The sequence below is a fragment of the Natrix helvetica genome (assembly GCF_964273705.1).
Source record: "Natrix helvetica genome assembly, chromosome: 1".
NCBI classification, from domain to species: Eukaryota; Metazoa; Chordata; class Lepidosauria; order Squamata; family Natricidae; genus Natrix; species Natrix helvetica.
Window position 1 is genome coordinate 365,183,037 of NC_138548.1, and position 15,733 is coordinate 365,198,769.

The 15,733-nt window shown below is 48.0% G+C and overlaps 2 protein-coding genes across 2 annotated transcripts in view; one reads left to right on the forward strand and one right to left on the reverse strand.

The window, feature by feature from the left end:
- LOC309382524 (uncharacterized protein) overlaps positions 1–15,733 on the forward strand; it is a gene marked incomplete at its 5' end in the record, with an annotated part of 469,143 nt that overhangs the window by 436,002 nt on the left and 17,408 nt on the right. The window lies entirely within an intron of this gene.
- Positions 2,797–12,964, reverse strand: LOC309384825 (H-2 class II histocompatibility antigen, E-S beta chain-like). The gene is made up of 6 exons (XM_081938635.1): positions 12,812–12,964; positions 11,271–11,543; positions 4,579–4,860; positions 4,307–4,420; positions 4,041–4,064; positions 2,797–3,177 (listed from the first exon to the last, which is right to left on the reverse strand). Exons 1-6 carry the CDS (start codon positions 12,894–12,896, stop codon positions 3,164–3,166), a joined length of 792 nt encoding a protein of 263 aa, XP_081794761.1. The 5' UTR covers positions 12,897–12,964; the 3' UTR covers positions 2,797–3,163.

Sequence of the window (15,733 nt, forward strand, 5' to 3'; positions counted from 1 at the left end):
ACATGGACAAAGAAATAGAGGAATGGGTGGCCACTTGCGATCCATGCCAAGAATCGAGACCAGCACCCCCGGAAGCCACAGAATGGGAGAAGCCTAAATCACCCTGGTCGCGAATACACATCGATTTCGCAGGGCCAGTCCAAGGTCAGACTTTCCTTATAGTTGTGGATGCATACTCCAAATGGCTAGAAGTAGTCCTAATGACTTCAACCACGGCAGAGGCAGTCATTAAGGTTCTACGGCGACTTTTCGCCACTCATGGCCTGCCCGACCTACTGGTCTCCGATAATGGGCCCCAGTTAACGGCCATGCAATTTGAAACGTACTTAGCAGGTCAGGGAATTCGGCATGCCCTCGTCGCGCCATTCCATCCGGCATCAAATGGACAGGTGGAGAGAATGGTGCGATCCGCAAAAGAGGCCCTCGCTAGGATGGGTCCAGGTGATTGGCAAACACGCATTGACCATTACCTACTAATTCAACATATTACCCCCAGCGCAACGATGGGTAGGAGCCCCGCTGAACTACTCATGGGCCGCCGTCTACGGTCTCACCTGGACCGTCTTCACCCTAATTACTCTGCCACAGCGCCCCCAGACTCTACAAGCAAAATTCGGAGTTTTAGCATAGGGGATTCAGTATACGCCCACAACTATGCAGGGGGAACATTGTGGATGCCGGCAAGGGTCATTGGCATCACGGGTCCACGATCGTATCTGCTAGAGCTTGAAGATGGACGGAATTGGAAAAGGCACATCGATCAACTACGGGGTCGCCTGGCACACTCAGACCTGCGGGCTGACGATGGAAACTACCTGCCAGCACAAAGTCAGCCACTCGAGACCCCCAACACAGAGAACCACGACACCTACGAACCCAGGGTAGAACTAGAGGTCGAAAGAGAACCTGAACAACGCCAAAGCAACGAAAGTCTGCAGACCCCAGAACACGAAGCAGAGAAAGCAACCGATCCTGTAACAACTCCAGATCAACCAGAACTGCGACGTTCTACCCGTGCAAGGCAAACACCAACATATCTTAAGGACTCTGTAACCAACCGTAATGCGCCGTCTAAGAGGGGAGGGGTGTTAGATATTAGCATATATCGCAGCAAGTCTCCTCTCTGGTCCGCCGCTACGGCGGGAAACAGGTATCGCTCTGATTGGTCGAGAGGCATATCCGATTCCTATAAAAGGGGAACCCTCCGGCCACAGAGCAAGCTGGATCACTACTACTACTAATAAAGAGCTGATAAGTCACTACGTGTCCGCAGTCTGTTCTCTCGTTGCCCAAATCTAACAGGGACCAAGGCTCACGCTGACTTGTATTTGGCGCTGAGGAGTCCCCTGCGCTGCATACCCAGTTACTCATCTCATTGCGCAGTGACGACAGCGGAAGGAGAGTCGTTGTCCCCTCCGCCTTGATCCTGGCCCAGGAGGGTATTTTGCTTGCACGCACGGAAGAGATGAGCGCGAGAAAAGGGCTGGAGCTCTTCCCGACACAGAGTTGCCTGCGAATGACGCGGAGTGGCAAAAGGAGGCGAGAGGCTCGTGCCTTCTCGGGGCGGAGAGCAGATTGCGCGATTGGGTCAGCAAGGAGGCGCTCTTCTCCCCCTCCTCGCCTCCATTCCGGCTCCTACCTTCCCCCCCACCCCCCTGTGTGTGTGTGTGTGTGTGTGTGTGTGTGTGTGTGTGTGTGTGTGTGATCTTGGGCGCTCGGCCGCCTTCGGCGAGAGGAGCAGAAGAAGCCCCTCCCCTACCGGCGCAAGGTTTTGCTCTTTCCTCCTCCAGCTGGGTTCCCGGTGATCCCAACTGGCAGACTTCCAACCAGTAACCCCCTCCTCCCCCTCCCGCGTCCCCAGTCCGCTCTCCCTTCCCTTCCCTTCTCTGTTCGGTTTCCAGCTAACGGTCTCCTCCTCGGATTCCGGCGGAACTAAGCAGAGCCGGCTCAGCGGAGCCAGGCCTGTGCCGGAGGAAGAGGGGGAAAACGATGTCAGGTTGAGACTCGACGGCCGCCGCAGCCTCTCCTCAGCCGTCGCCCTTCTCGCTGCCCAAGCCTCCCCCTTTGATGCAGCTCAACCCCGGCAAAGGCCCCGTAGGAGCTCCCGGGCAGGACCAGTCGCTGAGAAACGCCCGCATGGGAGGCCGGCCGGACTGGCCTGCTGGGAAGCCCATCAGTCTTCTGGCACCTCTCCTTCCACCACGCGGGGAGCCCGAGCCGCTCCTTCCCTTCGGGCCGGCTTCTCGACAGCCTCTCCGCGGGAGGCTCCTCGGCGACCCCTGTGGAAAGGTCATTCAACACCCCCCCCAAAGGGGCCATGACATACAGGTTGAGAACCGCTGATCTAGATCAACCCCCCTGCTCGAGTAGGGGAGACCCATCACCATCTATACCATCAAGCAGGAGACCCCATGCCATTAGATTCTGAGCCCCAAAGAGGGAGGGAGGGAGGCGTTGGGTGCCAAAATGTGGCAGGAGCCTCCGGTTGTGAAGGAGGGAAATTGGCTCAAATGGCTGGGTGAGTATAGGGGGAAATTGCCACCAATGTCTCCCCAAAAGTCCTTGGAGACGACTGTGTCTGCTGGCATTCTGCTCCTCAAGAGGGGGCTTGAGGGGAAAGGAAGCCTTTAAGCAGGAGTGGGTCCAGCCCCTTCCCCTCCCTGAATCTGCCCACCCAAACCATTTCCGGCTTCTGACCCGAAGCAGCCAGGCCGGTTGTTCCAGAGGCAGCAGATGGAGGAGCCTCCTGTGGGGGAAGAAAAGAGGAGGAAGAGGAAGGAAGGAAGAATTGCAGGATTTTCTTACATCAGAAGTTTATTCCTTTATAGCAAAGCGAAGGGAGGGGAAGTGATTCGTAGTAAGAATAATGTAGATGAAGCTGCTGTAGGTTAAAAGCCAGGGGAGATGAGGGGGCTGGAGGGACAGGTCCACCCAGCATTCCTAGGGGCAGTCTAGATCGTCTCCAACCCTCCTTCCCAAGAAAGGGAGGCCCCCGAAAGGATGCTTGGGGGGGAGGGGTATCTCAGCAGGAGAAGGTCCAGGCTGACATTCTCCTCCTCTCACCAACCTGCCACCTTCAGCCACCATTTTTCAGAGGTTGCAAACAGGACAAAGAATCATCAGCTACTAAAGAAATAATTTCCTTTTACATTAGAGAGCAGGATTAATTCATGAGTGCTGTAGAAAAAGAGATGGGGAAGAAAATTAGAATATAAAGAGAAACCTTTAGTGTAAAAATCATATTATCTTCCCTTTTAGCACCCCAGCCCCAAGGCAGACCCACACTACAGGGGGGTTGGTTGATAGGCAGGGACAGATAGAGGGAGAATGTGCCCATTGTAGGAACGAAAAGGCTGGGATGGATGAGGGATTCCTCCCCATTTCATCTCCAGGGGATTTTGGAATTCTCCCTGACTTAATTAGAGGGTTAATCCAGAGGGCATCCCCCCTTCCCCACTCCCTGCAGACGTTCCATATGAAGAAAGAAGATGGGGCTACAAAGGGGGTGGCAGAAAAAGGTGCAGACTGAGGTCACTTGCCCAGAAATTGTGTGAATTCTCACAAGGAGAAGGGGGGTCAGGAAGAGGAGCCTGTCAAGGTTCCAACTAATGAGCCCAAATGAGTCTGAATGGGGTGCCAAGAAGGATCATCTCGGATGGGGGAGGGGTGTCTCGTTCATGGTGAAGTTTTGGAAGTTGGAGTTCATTAAGTTGATAGGGTCATCTCAAGGGCTCAGCTCCACCTTCCATCCAAGTACGAAAGGTGCTTAAGAACGAGCGAACAAAGCGATAGAACAATACCTGAGATGCTTATGTTAATTATCAGCAATTTATCTGGGAACATCTCCTGCCATTTGCTGAAGTGGCCTTCAATGACACGGTGCATAGTAGCACGGGACTCACCCCTTTCAGAATAGCCACAGGGGTGGAATATTGTTCAGGCATGTTTTTTTTAAAAAAAGGAACAATTAAAGAATTAAAAAAAAACCACCTATAACTTTTAGGAGGAGTTCAGATAAGGGAGGAAGAGGAGAAACTCACCTGCAGGAGGTTGGATGGGAATTGCTGGAAGGAGAAAAAGACCCAATCAGGACCCTTCATGGGCTGCAGGACTCGGGGGGTCCCCCTCCCCTTCGATAGCCCATAATAGGTTGCATGACCTTCCCTTGATAGCCTTTCAAACAAGAGAAGCTGCCAAAAATATTTCTCAAGGAGACCCTCTTGGCCCCCTGCTGAGCTTGATGAGAGGCCTCCCCTAGATGGTCCCCTCCCCACAATCTCTCATCCATCCCCCCCCCCCGACTCACCTTTCTTGCTCTTCAGGTAGGAGAAGAGCCCCACCGCAAAGAAGGCCACTCCTATCACAGCTCCCATTATCCCCGTCCAGAGTTTGCTCTTGGCAGAGCTGGAGGTACGGGGCTCTGGGGAAGGAGAAGGAGCCTCACCTGAGCAGGAGGATCAGGCCCACCTTCCCCCAGGAGGAGGGTCCATTCTTATTCTCTCTACAGGGAGGGTCTTTCCCCTTCTCAGGGCAGGATGGGGTCCCCAGAGCAGGACGGGAGGGAGGGGAGGGGCTTACCCCACTGAACGGTGATGGGGGCCTCCAGGCTCGCGTGCTCCACCTTGCAAGTGTAGACGTCTCCACGCTGGGGCTGGGTCTCCAGCATCACCTGCAGCTGGTAGGTCCAGTCTCCATTCTGGAGCTCCTCCCCATAGGCCACACCCTCCTTCTCCTCCTGGCCATTCTTCAGCCACTGGATCTCGATCTTCACGAGATAAAAGCCCGTCGCGGTGCAGAGGAGGATGGTGTTGGGGGAAGTGGGTTCCATCTTGGTGGGGGAGATGGTGACGGTGGGCTTGGCTGGAGGGAAGGAGGAGAAGGAGGCACATGAGAGACACAGGTTGGTTAGTTCAAGGCTCCTTTTCTCTCTTAAAAATATTCTGTGTTTTGAGTGTCTGTGGAGATTCTGAGTCAGTCAAGGTCATGGTTGTCCCAAAGGGGCTTTTTTCCCTCCCAAAAGACATTTCGCTTCTCATCCGAGAAGTTTCTTCACTTTTCAGTGCCTGAATTGAAGCTTCTTGGATGAGAAGGAAAATGTCTTCAAGGAAAACCAAAGTCCAGTTGCCTTTGGAGAAAAGACCTTTGGGACGGTGTTTGGAGTCATCTTCCAAAGCAAATTGCAGGAAGACATGAAAAGGGATCCTGAAAAATGGGGAAACCTAAATCCTTCCTGGTTGGGATCAGGTGACCTCATCAAAAGGGAAGAATCATCAAAATAGGCAAATCCCTCAGCAGAAGAACAGAGTTGGAAGGGGCCTTGGAGGTCTTCTAGTCTAACCTCCTGCTCAGGCGGGAAACCCTGTAACATTTCAGACAAGTGGCTCTCCAACCTCTTCTTAGAAACCTCCCAGAATTCCACCTATCAGCTGTTCCAGGCTTCAGGGATCATCACTGCCTATCATTTCCTCCACACACCCAACAGAAGTCCCATTTTTTAAATTTTTAAACACCCCCACCCTCCTCCGAGACACCACTTTCTCCTTCTGTCCATCCAGGAATCTAATTTAATCGACATTTGGAGACCTCTCAGTTTAAAACAGCAGGAACACACAATACATTTTGTCTCCCTCACACGGTGATATTCAAGGTTTATTTTTAATATCAACTTTAATGCCGAATGCAGTAGAAAATGTGACCCAGAGTTACATATTTCTTTCTGATGAAGAACCCGGAGAATCTATGGTAATTTTGGAAGGTTTGGGGTAAAAGTATTGCAATTAGTGAGTTCAGGAAAGGCTGAGAGCCTCTCTTGGTGGCCAGAGAAATGAGAAAAAGAAATCTAGGCAGTTTGCAAAGAACGTGGAAGAGACGCTCAAACAATCCAGGGCTTCAGGGCTGAATGGAGGCCGGAGGAGTCTCTGAGGACCCAAAATTCAGCCTTAAGGTTTGTGGGGGGTGGGTTGGACTCTTAAAAAAGAAAAAAAAGAGAGATAATTAAACATAGGATCAACTTAATAAATCAAAAGGAATTAGCGCAGAAAATTAAAGCGGCCAGACAAAATTACTTTGAAGAAGCCAACAAACCTGGACGATGGCTGGCATACAGACTGAAGAATGAAAGAGAAAAAAGGATGATATATCAATTAAAAGATGATGAGGGAAGAATTCAATACAAAGCAGAAGAAAAGAAGAATATTATTCATAAATACTTCACAAAACTATACGCACAAGATAGTATGGAGGAAAACAAAATAAAGCATTATTTAAACACAGCAAAAATAACACCAATCTCAAAAGAGCAAAGGGAGGTGATAAACAGGCCAATAACGTTAACCGAAGTGGAGCTAGTCTTGAAAAACCAGAAAAACAATAAAACCCCAGGACCAGATGGAATACCGGTGGAGCTATACAAATATAATAAAATAATATTGGAAGAGTTAGGAGTGGAAATGTTTAATGAAGTTTTAGGAAAAGCCAAGATACCTGAATCATGGACAGAAGCAATAATATCGCTGATCCCAAAAGAAGAAACCAGCCTACAAGAAATTCAAAACTACGGGCCAATTTCATTACTAAACTCCGATTATAAAATATTTGCAGCAATTATGGCAGGAAGAATTAAACAGGTTTTAAATGAACGAATACACCCAGACCAAAACAGATTTTTACCTCACAGACACATTAGAAATAATACGAGAATCATCCTAGATATAATAGAGTACTACGAGGCGCATCCAGAAAAACAAATGGTACTGGTTTTCCTTGATGCACAAAAAGCATTTGACAACGTAATCTGGAAATTTATAATAACACTATTGGATGAGATGAAATTTGGAGAAAAATTTATAAAAATGATAGAAGGATTTTATAACAATCAAAGTTACAGCCAAAGTTCTGATGAATGGAGAATTAACAGAGAAGATTGAAATAAAAAAAGGAGTCAGACAGGGATGCCCCCTCTCTCCTTTGCTGTTTATATTGACTTTGGAAATTTTATTAAATGAAATTCGGAAGGACCAGGGAATAAAAGGTTTAAGACTCAAAAATGAAGAATATAAGGCCCAAGCCTATGCCGATGACTTAGTATTTGTTCTACAGGATCCAGTAGAATCCAGTCTGAAATTAATTCAAAAATTAGAAGAATATGGCGAAGTGGCAGGACTAAAGATCAATAAAAACAAAACAAGAATGATAACCAAGAACATGACAAAAAAGCAAGAAGAGGAACTGGAAGTAACAACCAGAATGCAAATAACTAAGAAAGTGAAATACTTGAGGATCTGGGTGTCGGCAAAATGTTCCACAATTAAAGATGATAACTATAATAAATTAGTGATACAAATAAAGAAAGAGTTAGAAAATTGGAAAAATATTCAACTATCACTCACGGGACGTATAGCGACAATTAAAATGAATATTTTACCAAGAATCTTATTCCTGTTGCAAGCCGCACCTATTAATCCCGGTAAAAAGTTCTTTCAAGAATGAAACAAAATTACCGCTAGGTTTATTTGGCAGGGACGAAAAGCGAGGATTAAACTAAAGTCAATGCAAGACAGCAAGGAGAGGGGAGGTTTAGCATTACCAAATTGGGATCTATACGCATCAGATGTATCAATAACATGGGTGAAGGATTGAATAGAGCTCAAGAATTTTAAAAAATTGTCCTTGGAAGGCCATGATTTGCAAGCAGGCTGACATACATTCCTATGGGATGTTAAAATAAAACACACAAATACTTTCAAAATCATTTAATTAGAAGAGCGTTATTGCAAAAATGGCTCAAAATAAAAAAAAACCGACTGAAAATTCCGAATTGGCTATCACCGACAGAAAGGACGACTCATCCAAATTTTATAGATTTGAACAAAATGCTAAGATATAGAGACTTAATTGATAGACAGGGAAACTTCAAAACAATTGAAGAATTGGCAGAACAGAAGATGAAAGTTGACTGGTTAACTTGCCTTCAAATCAAAACTAAATACAAGAAAGATACCAAATTATATGACATCGAAACAGAACCACACGAATTGGATAAAATTATTCAAAGTTCAGATAGAAAGATGATAGGGAGAATATATAAATTTCTCCTGAAGTATAAAATGGAAGAGGAAATTGTGAAAGAACAAATAATAAAATGGGCGCAGAACTTTGGATATAATATTGAATTAGACAAATGGGAAAAATTTTGGGGAACAAATTTAAAAATGACACTCTCAGTTGCATACAAGGAAAACCAGTACAAAATGTTTTATAGATGGCACCTGGCACCAACAAGGTTAGCTAAAATATCAACAAATACTTCCCCAAAATGTTGGAAATGCAAATCGATACACGGAACGTATTGCCATTTATGGTGGACCTGTGAGGAGGCTAAAAAACTTTGAAAAAGATCAAAAATTGGCTGGTGGCAATAACGGGGGTTAAAATAGAATGGAAAGCTGATTTTTTTTTTTATTAGGAATAATGTCTGCGAAATACAAAAAAGAAATCCAGTATTTAATACTACATATAACTACGGCGGCAAGGATTGCCTTTGCCCAGAAGTGGAAAAACAAACTAACTCCAAACGAAGATGAAATAATAAGAAAGATCATGGATTGTGCTGAAATGGACAAATTAACTAAAGGAATTCAGGGAAAAGAAGAATCAGAATTCTACCACATATGGGATAAATGGTATAGGTGGATGAAGGAAAGAAACAAGAATCAATGAAGGAATGTAACAAAACTCAAAAATAATAGTTATGAGTAAAATAAGAAAGTTAAGAATGGTGAAACTCAAATGAAATACAATTGAATGGGAAATAATATAAGGTGAGCGCTATAGATTGATAATTTGTATTAGAAAGAACAGGAATCTCCTGTTTGTATTGCACTGTGTAAATGTGTTGTACGTCTACGTTTTGTGTGTGTGTATTTCATATGTTTGTTAATAAAATATTTTTTAAAAAAAGACTCAGAGGGGATTTTTCCCAGAGAAATCGAGGCTGAATTGATTTTGGGGAGAGTTCGGGAAAGGCTGAGAGACTCTCTTGGTGGCCAGAGAAAAGCTTTGGCCCCTCGGGGGAAGGAGACGCCCGGATCTCTCCGGAGAGAAAAGTCAGCTCAGAAGTCAAAGAAAAAGGAAGAGAAAATCCCCCCAAAGAGACTCAAGAAACACCCAGTGATTTCAGGTCTCCTGAACTGCAGCCGGACCAACAATTTGCTCTAAATGCACGGAATATTTATTCAAAGAAAGGAAACGAAGGCAAAGGGACTAAGAAAAACAGATTTAATATTCTTTGCTTCTCCTCTGAAATATTTTCATGGCAGTAAAAATAATCCTTTTGTGAGGAGGGATTTCACAGGAAGGAAATATATGAATCCCAATGAAATTCAGGATCACTATGTTGAATTTATAAGAAAAATGCATTCTGCTTAGGGGGAGAAAGCTGGGGAGAAACAAAGTCAAAGGGACTGAGGCACTTTCAGGAGTTATCAAAAACCATTAGAGAAATTAGTAGAAGGGAGGAAATTTCCATGGCAAATATTGCTGGAATGGGAATTATTTCAAATGTGCCAGATGACAAGAATGTTGAATTGATAGTAAGAAATAATTAAATGTTGAATGTTATCAGTCAGGGGATTATTATCTCCAGGAAAACATCCTCTTTGGTGGTAAAACTATTTCAAACTCTCTCTCAAATTTGAGAGAATATTATTCACTCATTTACTAAATTCTGATATCCTATTAGATGGATGTGATCCTCCTCCTAGCTTTGCAGGGAAGAATTTAGGAGGGAAAATGAGTTTTTCTCCAGACTGAATCTGTGGAGAACAAAATCTCTTTCGGTTCCCTTGAAACATTGAATAATTTAGGGAAGCAGGAAAAGCCCAGGATCTCCCCGTAAAAGGCCTTTTCTCTCTTAGGATGGGGCTGGTTTTTTCCCCTCTTATGGGAGAAACCTCTGATTCCATTCTGTGGTCAGAGGTTATTTCTGGAGACCCTCCTGGGCTCCCAATGGGAACCTCAGACTCAAGATATTCTCTTCCCTTTTCCCAGCTTCCATCAAAGGAGGAAAATTCCCCTGGAAAGGCCGGGTGGCAACAAGGGCAGCCGGAATCCTTCATTTCCACCATGTTTGGCCTCTGAAACCCCATCAGTCGATAGGAATAAATACAATTATTAGCATTACGCAGAGAATGAAAATGAGAAAAAGAAATCTAGGCAGTTTGCAAAGAACGTGGAAGAGATGCTCAAACAATCCGGGGCTTTAGGGCTGAATGGAGGCCGGAGGAGACTCTGAGGACCCCAAATTCAGCCTTAAGGTATGTGGGGGGATTTGGACTCTCCCCTCCCCCAAATCAGGAGCCTCCCCAGGAAGGAAGACGGAAGCCATTCGGCTGCAGGGGAAGGTGAGTCTGTGGGCAAAAGGGGGGCTTCAAGGGGGGCTTTTTTCCCAGACCCCCAAAATCAGGTGGATGAAATTTCTCAGCCTCTGAATCAGCTTCTGCTCAAGGAAGAGGAAACGCCAGACCAGGATTTGATTCAGGTTTGATTCATGATTCTGTCTGGATGGATTGATTTATATTTCATTTAGTTTAGTTTATTATTTATTTTACTTAGCCAGTTTATTAATTTATTTAGTTTATTATTTGTTTATTATATTATTTATGTATATATTTTATTATTTATGTATATATTTTATTATTTATGTATATATTTTGTTATTTATGTATATATATCATTTATGTATATATTTTATTTATTTACTTCATTATTTATTTTATTTATTTTATTATTTACTTATTTATTTTATTATTTGTTTATTTTATTATTTATTTATTTATTTTATTTTATTATTTGTTCATTGTATTAAATTTTAATTTATTTAATTTTTCATTTATTTATTTAATTGTAATTTGTTGATTTAGTGTCATGCACTTATTTATTTTACTTTACTTTCCTGAGCTCTAAAGGTTGGTGGATGAAGAGATGTGATCTATTGGGGGGATCCAGGGGGTCCCAGATTCCGGGGAGGGGAAGGTTTGGGGTCCTTGGGGGGGGGAGGAGAAGGGGGGAGTTGTGGGAATGAATGAGGGTCAGAGGGAGAATTGGAGGGAGGAGGAGGAGGAGGAGGAGAACTAAGGAGGAAAACTTCACCCGGGAGTCTCCCTCAAGGGAAGGGAAGGAAAAGGGGGGTCCCCGCATCCCCTCCCCCCAAACTCCCCCCCTCCCCCCAAACTCCCCCCTCCCCTCGGACTCCCCCCTCCCCTCGGACTCACCTCTCCGGCCAACCACAGAAATACTCTGGAGAGCCTCGTAGTTGTGCCGGCAGAAGGAATCCACTCCGGCCTTCCAGTACTGAAGTTCCTGCTTATCGCTGTTCCACTTGTCCGCATCCGCCTTCCCCAACTCCGTGAGGGCCACGTACTTCCCGAGGTCGCTGTCGAAGCGGGCGTATTCCTGCCGGTCGTAGAAGTACCTGAGCAGGAACCTCACCCGCTGCGTCCCGTTGAGGAAGCGGCACTCGGCCTTCCCCTGGTACAGGAAATGGGCTGGGAGGAGGAGGAGGAGGAGGACTGTCAGGAGGGACTCCAGGGCCCATCGTTCCCAGCCACCAGCAAAGGGGGGGGATCCACTCGGGGAGGGAGGATGGCGGGGGAACTTCCAGAAGAGACTGGAGAAAGACGCCCCCCTGGAGGAGGGAAGGGGACTCTCTCAGTCCCAGGGGGGAGCAGATTCACTGGGCGGGGGGAGGTCTGGGGGGGCAGAAAAGAAAGAGGGGGAGGGGAGGGAGGAGCCTCCTGGTGGACCCCCCCCTCCATCCTCCCAGGGTGGGAAAAGGCAGGCAGAAGCTCAGCTGGTCGAGCAGGGAACGTTGGGTCCAAAGGGGGAGGAATGATGGGGGGAGGGGCTGGAGGGAAGGTAATAATATCCATATCTCCCTCTCTCTCTTCCATTGGGGGGGAGGGGAACATGGGGAGGGGGCACAATGAGGACATCTAGACTGAGACTCCTGGGGTCTCCCAGCCCTACAACCCCCACCTTCCCTGGGTCGCCCCAACTTTTCTTCTTCCCCTCCAATCTCCAGCCCAACTCCCTCCATTGGGGGGATCCTCAGGGATCCCACATGTTTCCTAGCCCCCTCCCCCAAAAGACCCCCTGCACCCTCCCCCAAGAGGGTCTCCAGCCCCCTTCACAAAGGGGAGTTTTTGAGAGCCAATTGAGAGGAGCGACTCAGAGCCTCCAAATCCCCTTCTCTCACTTCCCCCCTCCCCCTCCAGGCCCCGATGGAGCCATGGGGGATTATGGGGGGTGGGGGTGGGGGGTCCTTGGTCTCCTCCCCAAATTCAGGGTCTCCCCCAGAAGGGACGGAAGCTCCCCTCTTGCCTGACCTTCAAAGCCTCAAATTTGAGATTCAGAAGAAAAAGTGGAAGTTTCTGAAGAAGCCAAAATCCTTTTGCTCAAATGAATCTTTTTCCTTCTGGGGATTCAGGGCTGAAAATGCCTCACTTTCCCTCTTTCGCTTTCGCTTTTCCTTCCCTTCCTCTCTCCAGGCAGCCCACTCCCACCCAGGCACTTGGGGAGGGGCGAGAGAGAGGCTCGGCTGAGACCCCCACTCGGCTTCAATCGGGGAAAGGGGTGGGATCCCTCTCCGTTCTCCTGTGAGGGGGGAATGTGGGGAGGAAGGGGGAGGAGACCACGCAGAGATCGAGGCTGTTGGAGGCTCTGGAGACCCAGCACTTTCCTTCCCCCTCCGGGGGTCTTTCCCAACCTCCTCCTTCCCCCAACCCCCTCCTCCCCCGCCCAGCCCCCTCCTTACCGGGGGTCTCCTTCCCCCCTTCGCTTCCGGGGATCCGGGCCAGCGCCCCCACCAGCAGCATCAGGGGGAGCCCAGGAAAAGCCATGGATGCCGCCCCACAAGCGCCCCAAAGAGAGAGGAGAAAGACGCCGATGCCTCCAGCCCCAGAGGCGGAATCGGGGGGTCTGGATTGGGGGAGGAGGAGTTTCCCTCGGACTTCGGAAGTGGGAGGGGCCAGAAGGAGCAGGAGGACCAATGGGAATCCTCCCTTCTGCAGCGTCATCGGTCTCCGGGCAGAGCCTCCCTTGACTTCACCCGATAGAAGACTTAGTTCGGCGCAGAGGAGAAACTCAAGTTGCTTATTCAGCCCAAGACCCCTTTTCCCTCCTCAGAATATTCTAGACCACCTCAAAGGGAGGGTCTCCCTCCCCCTGCACAAAAGGGAGAGTTTGGGGGAGTTAATTTCCCAGGCCCTTCTCTCAAAGCCTCCCCTCCCCCCCCCCGCCCTCCAGGTCCTGATTGAGGAATTGGGGATTGTGGGTTGGGGGGTCCTTGGTCCCCTCCCCAAATTAAGGGGCTCCCCCAGAAGGAATCCAAGCTCCCCTCTTGCTTGACCTTCAAAGCCTCAAATTTGAGATTCAGAAGAAAAAGTGAATTTTCTGAAGCTGCCAAAATTCTTTTTCTTGTACGGAGTTTTGGTGTCATTTGTGGATTCAGGTCTGAAAATGCCTCAGTTTCCCTCTTTCGCTTCCCGTCTCCTTCCTCTTTTAACGGAAGAAGCTTTGGGGGCTCCAAAGGGATTTGGGCCTTGAATCTCCCACTTCTCTTGCCCTCCAACCCCTTTCCCAAAGTCTCTCTTGGGGGGTCTCAGCTCCTTTCTCCCCCCACTCTGCTCCCCAGCATCCGTGGGTCCCTCCCAGCCCCCTCCTTAGAATAGAATAGAATAACAGAGTTGGAAGGGACCTTGGAGGTCTTCTAGTCCACCCCCTCTGCCTAGGCAGGAAACCCTACACCACTTCAGACAAAGGGTTATCTGACATCTTCTTTAAAACTTCCAGTGTTGGAGAATTCACAACTTCTGGAGGCCAGTTGTTCCACTGATTAATTCTTCTAACTGCCAGGAAATTTCTCCTTAGTTCTAAGTTGCTTCTCTCCTTGGTTAGTTTCCACCCATTGCTTCTTGTCCTCCCCTCAGGTGCTTTGGAGAACAGCGTGACTCCCTCTTCTTTGGGGCAGCCCCTGAGATATCGGAAGACTGCCATCCTGTCTCCCCTGGTCCTTCTCTTCACTAGACCAGCCATGCCCAGTTCCTGCAACCGTTCTTCCTACGTTTTATCCTCCAGTCCCCTCATCCTCTCTGCTGCTCTTCTCTGCCCTCTTTCTAGGGTCTCCACATCTTTTCTACATCGCGGCGACCAAAACTGGGTGCAGGATTCCCAGTGTGGCCATACTAAGGCTTTGTAAAATGGTATCAACGCTTCACGTGATCTTCCTTTTATTCCTCTGTTGAGGCAGCCTAGGATTGCATCGCCTTTTTTGGCTGCTGAAACCCTCGGCTGGCTCATATTTAAGGGATTGTCCAGTCGGATTCCAAGAGACTCTCACAGTTCCTGGGATTGAGCCAAGTTCCACCTCGTCTCTACCTGTGCAGTTGGTGGTTTTTTTTTAACCTAAGTGCAGCATTTGGACACAGGGCCTTGCAGTCTGTGCAGAGAGACGGTGATGCCATGGACCATATTTAGACCCTCCCAAAGGACACCTTAGCTTTGGTACGTCCCAGTCTGGATGCTACTCACCCCCCCACTATGGACATTGGTCCTTACCTGATAAGCCTATTCTCATCGTGGGGGAGTAGCATCCAACCCCTCCCTAAATATGACAGGAATTTCTTTGAATGTTAATCTATTGTATATAGACATCTTTACGGAATTCAACTGACATTAATGGCTTGATTCCTGGTTTGGAGAAGATGACACATCGACTCTGATAGAGTACTTCGCCGGAAGCTGGGTCTGCCTAGCAACAGGGGCGTGGCTTAACAGTCTTGTCAGACTCAGTCCAATCAATAGGCGGATGAAGTCAACACGTTTCCTAAGAGGTCCCTAAGGGCGCCTGCTGTCCTACTCTCCCCATTGATACGTCCTCGTTTTATGTCTTCATGGCCTTGTTATACTTATTTATATCCATTTATTTGTACCAATCTCACGTGATCATGTCCACGTCTATCCTAATACCTGTTACTTTGTACAGGTTGACAAATAAATAAAATAAAATAAAAATAATGGACTCAGGCTCAGAGCCCCCCAACCCTTTCCCAGCTGCAGCAGGCAGACATCCCACAGGACTCGTATCCTGAGATGGCCTGAATCCTTTCCAGGGATGGGGAGGGGGCTGGAGGGGTCAAACTCCACCCTGGCCCAGCACCGGCTTCAGCAGGCCAGAACTGGGTCCCCCCTGCAGCTGAAGGAGGCAACAGAATCTGAATGGGTCCCACAATTGTGTGTTTGGCCACACCCAGTCACCCAAAATTGGCCCCAGATCAAGGCAGACTCTGGTGGGAGGCCCATCGCTCTCCTGATCAAAGCAGAACTTCTAGGCTCTTTCAATGTTTCCCCCTCCCCCGCAAGGTTTTGATTTTCTCTGAGTTCTTCCTGACACCCCCAACACACACGCACATACACACACACACACACAGAGGGAGAGAGAGAGAGAGAGCAGCATTTCTTCCTCCAACCCCCAACAGCTGCAGAGGCGCTCGGGTTTCGCTTCCCCATCCTGAAGCGTTGGGCTCCTCCGAAGCGGAACTGAGGAACTGGCCAAGATCCAGCAGGCAACAAGCCTCCATTCTTCATCAGGGCAGTTTGAGGACTCCCCTCCTCCGTCCCATGGCTGAGTCCCCAGGTGGGGCAGCCCCTTTCTTCTTCTGGCCTACCGGAAGAGGCT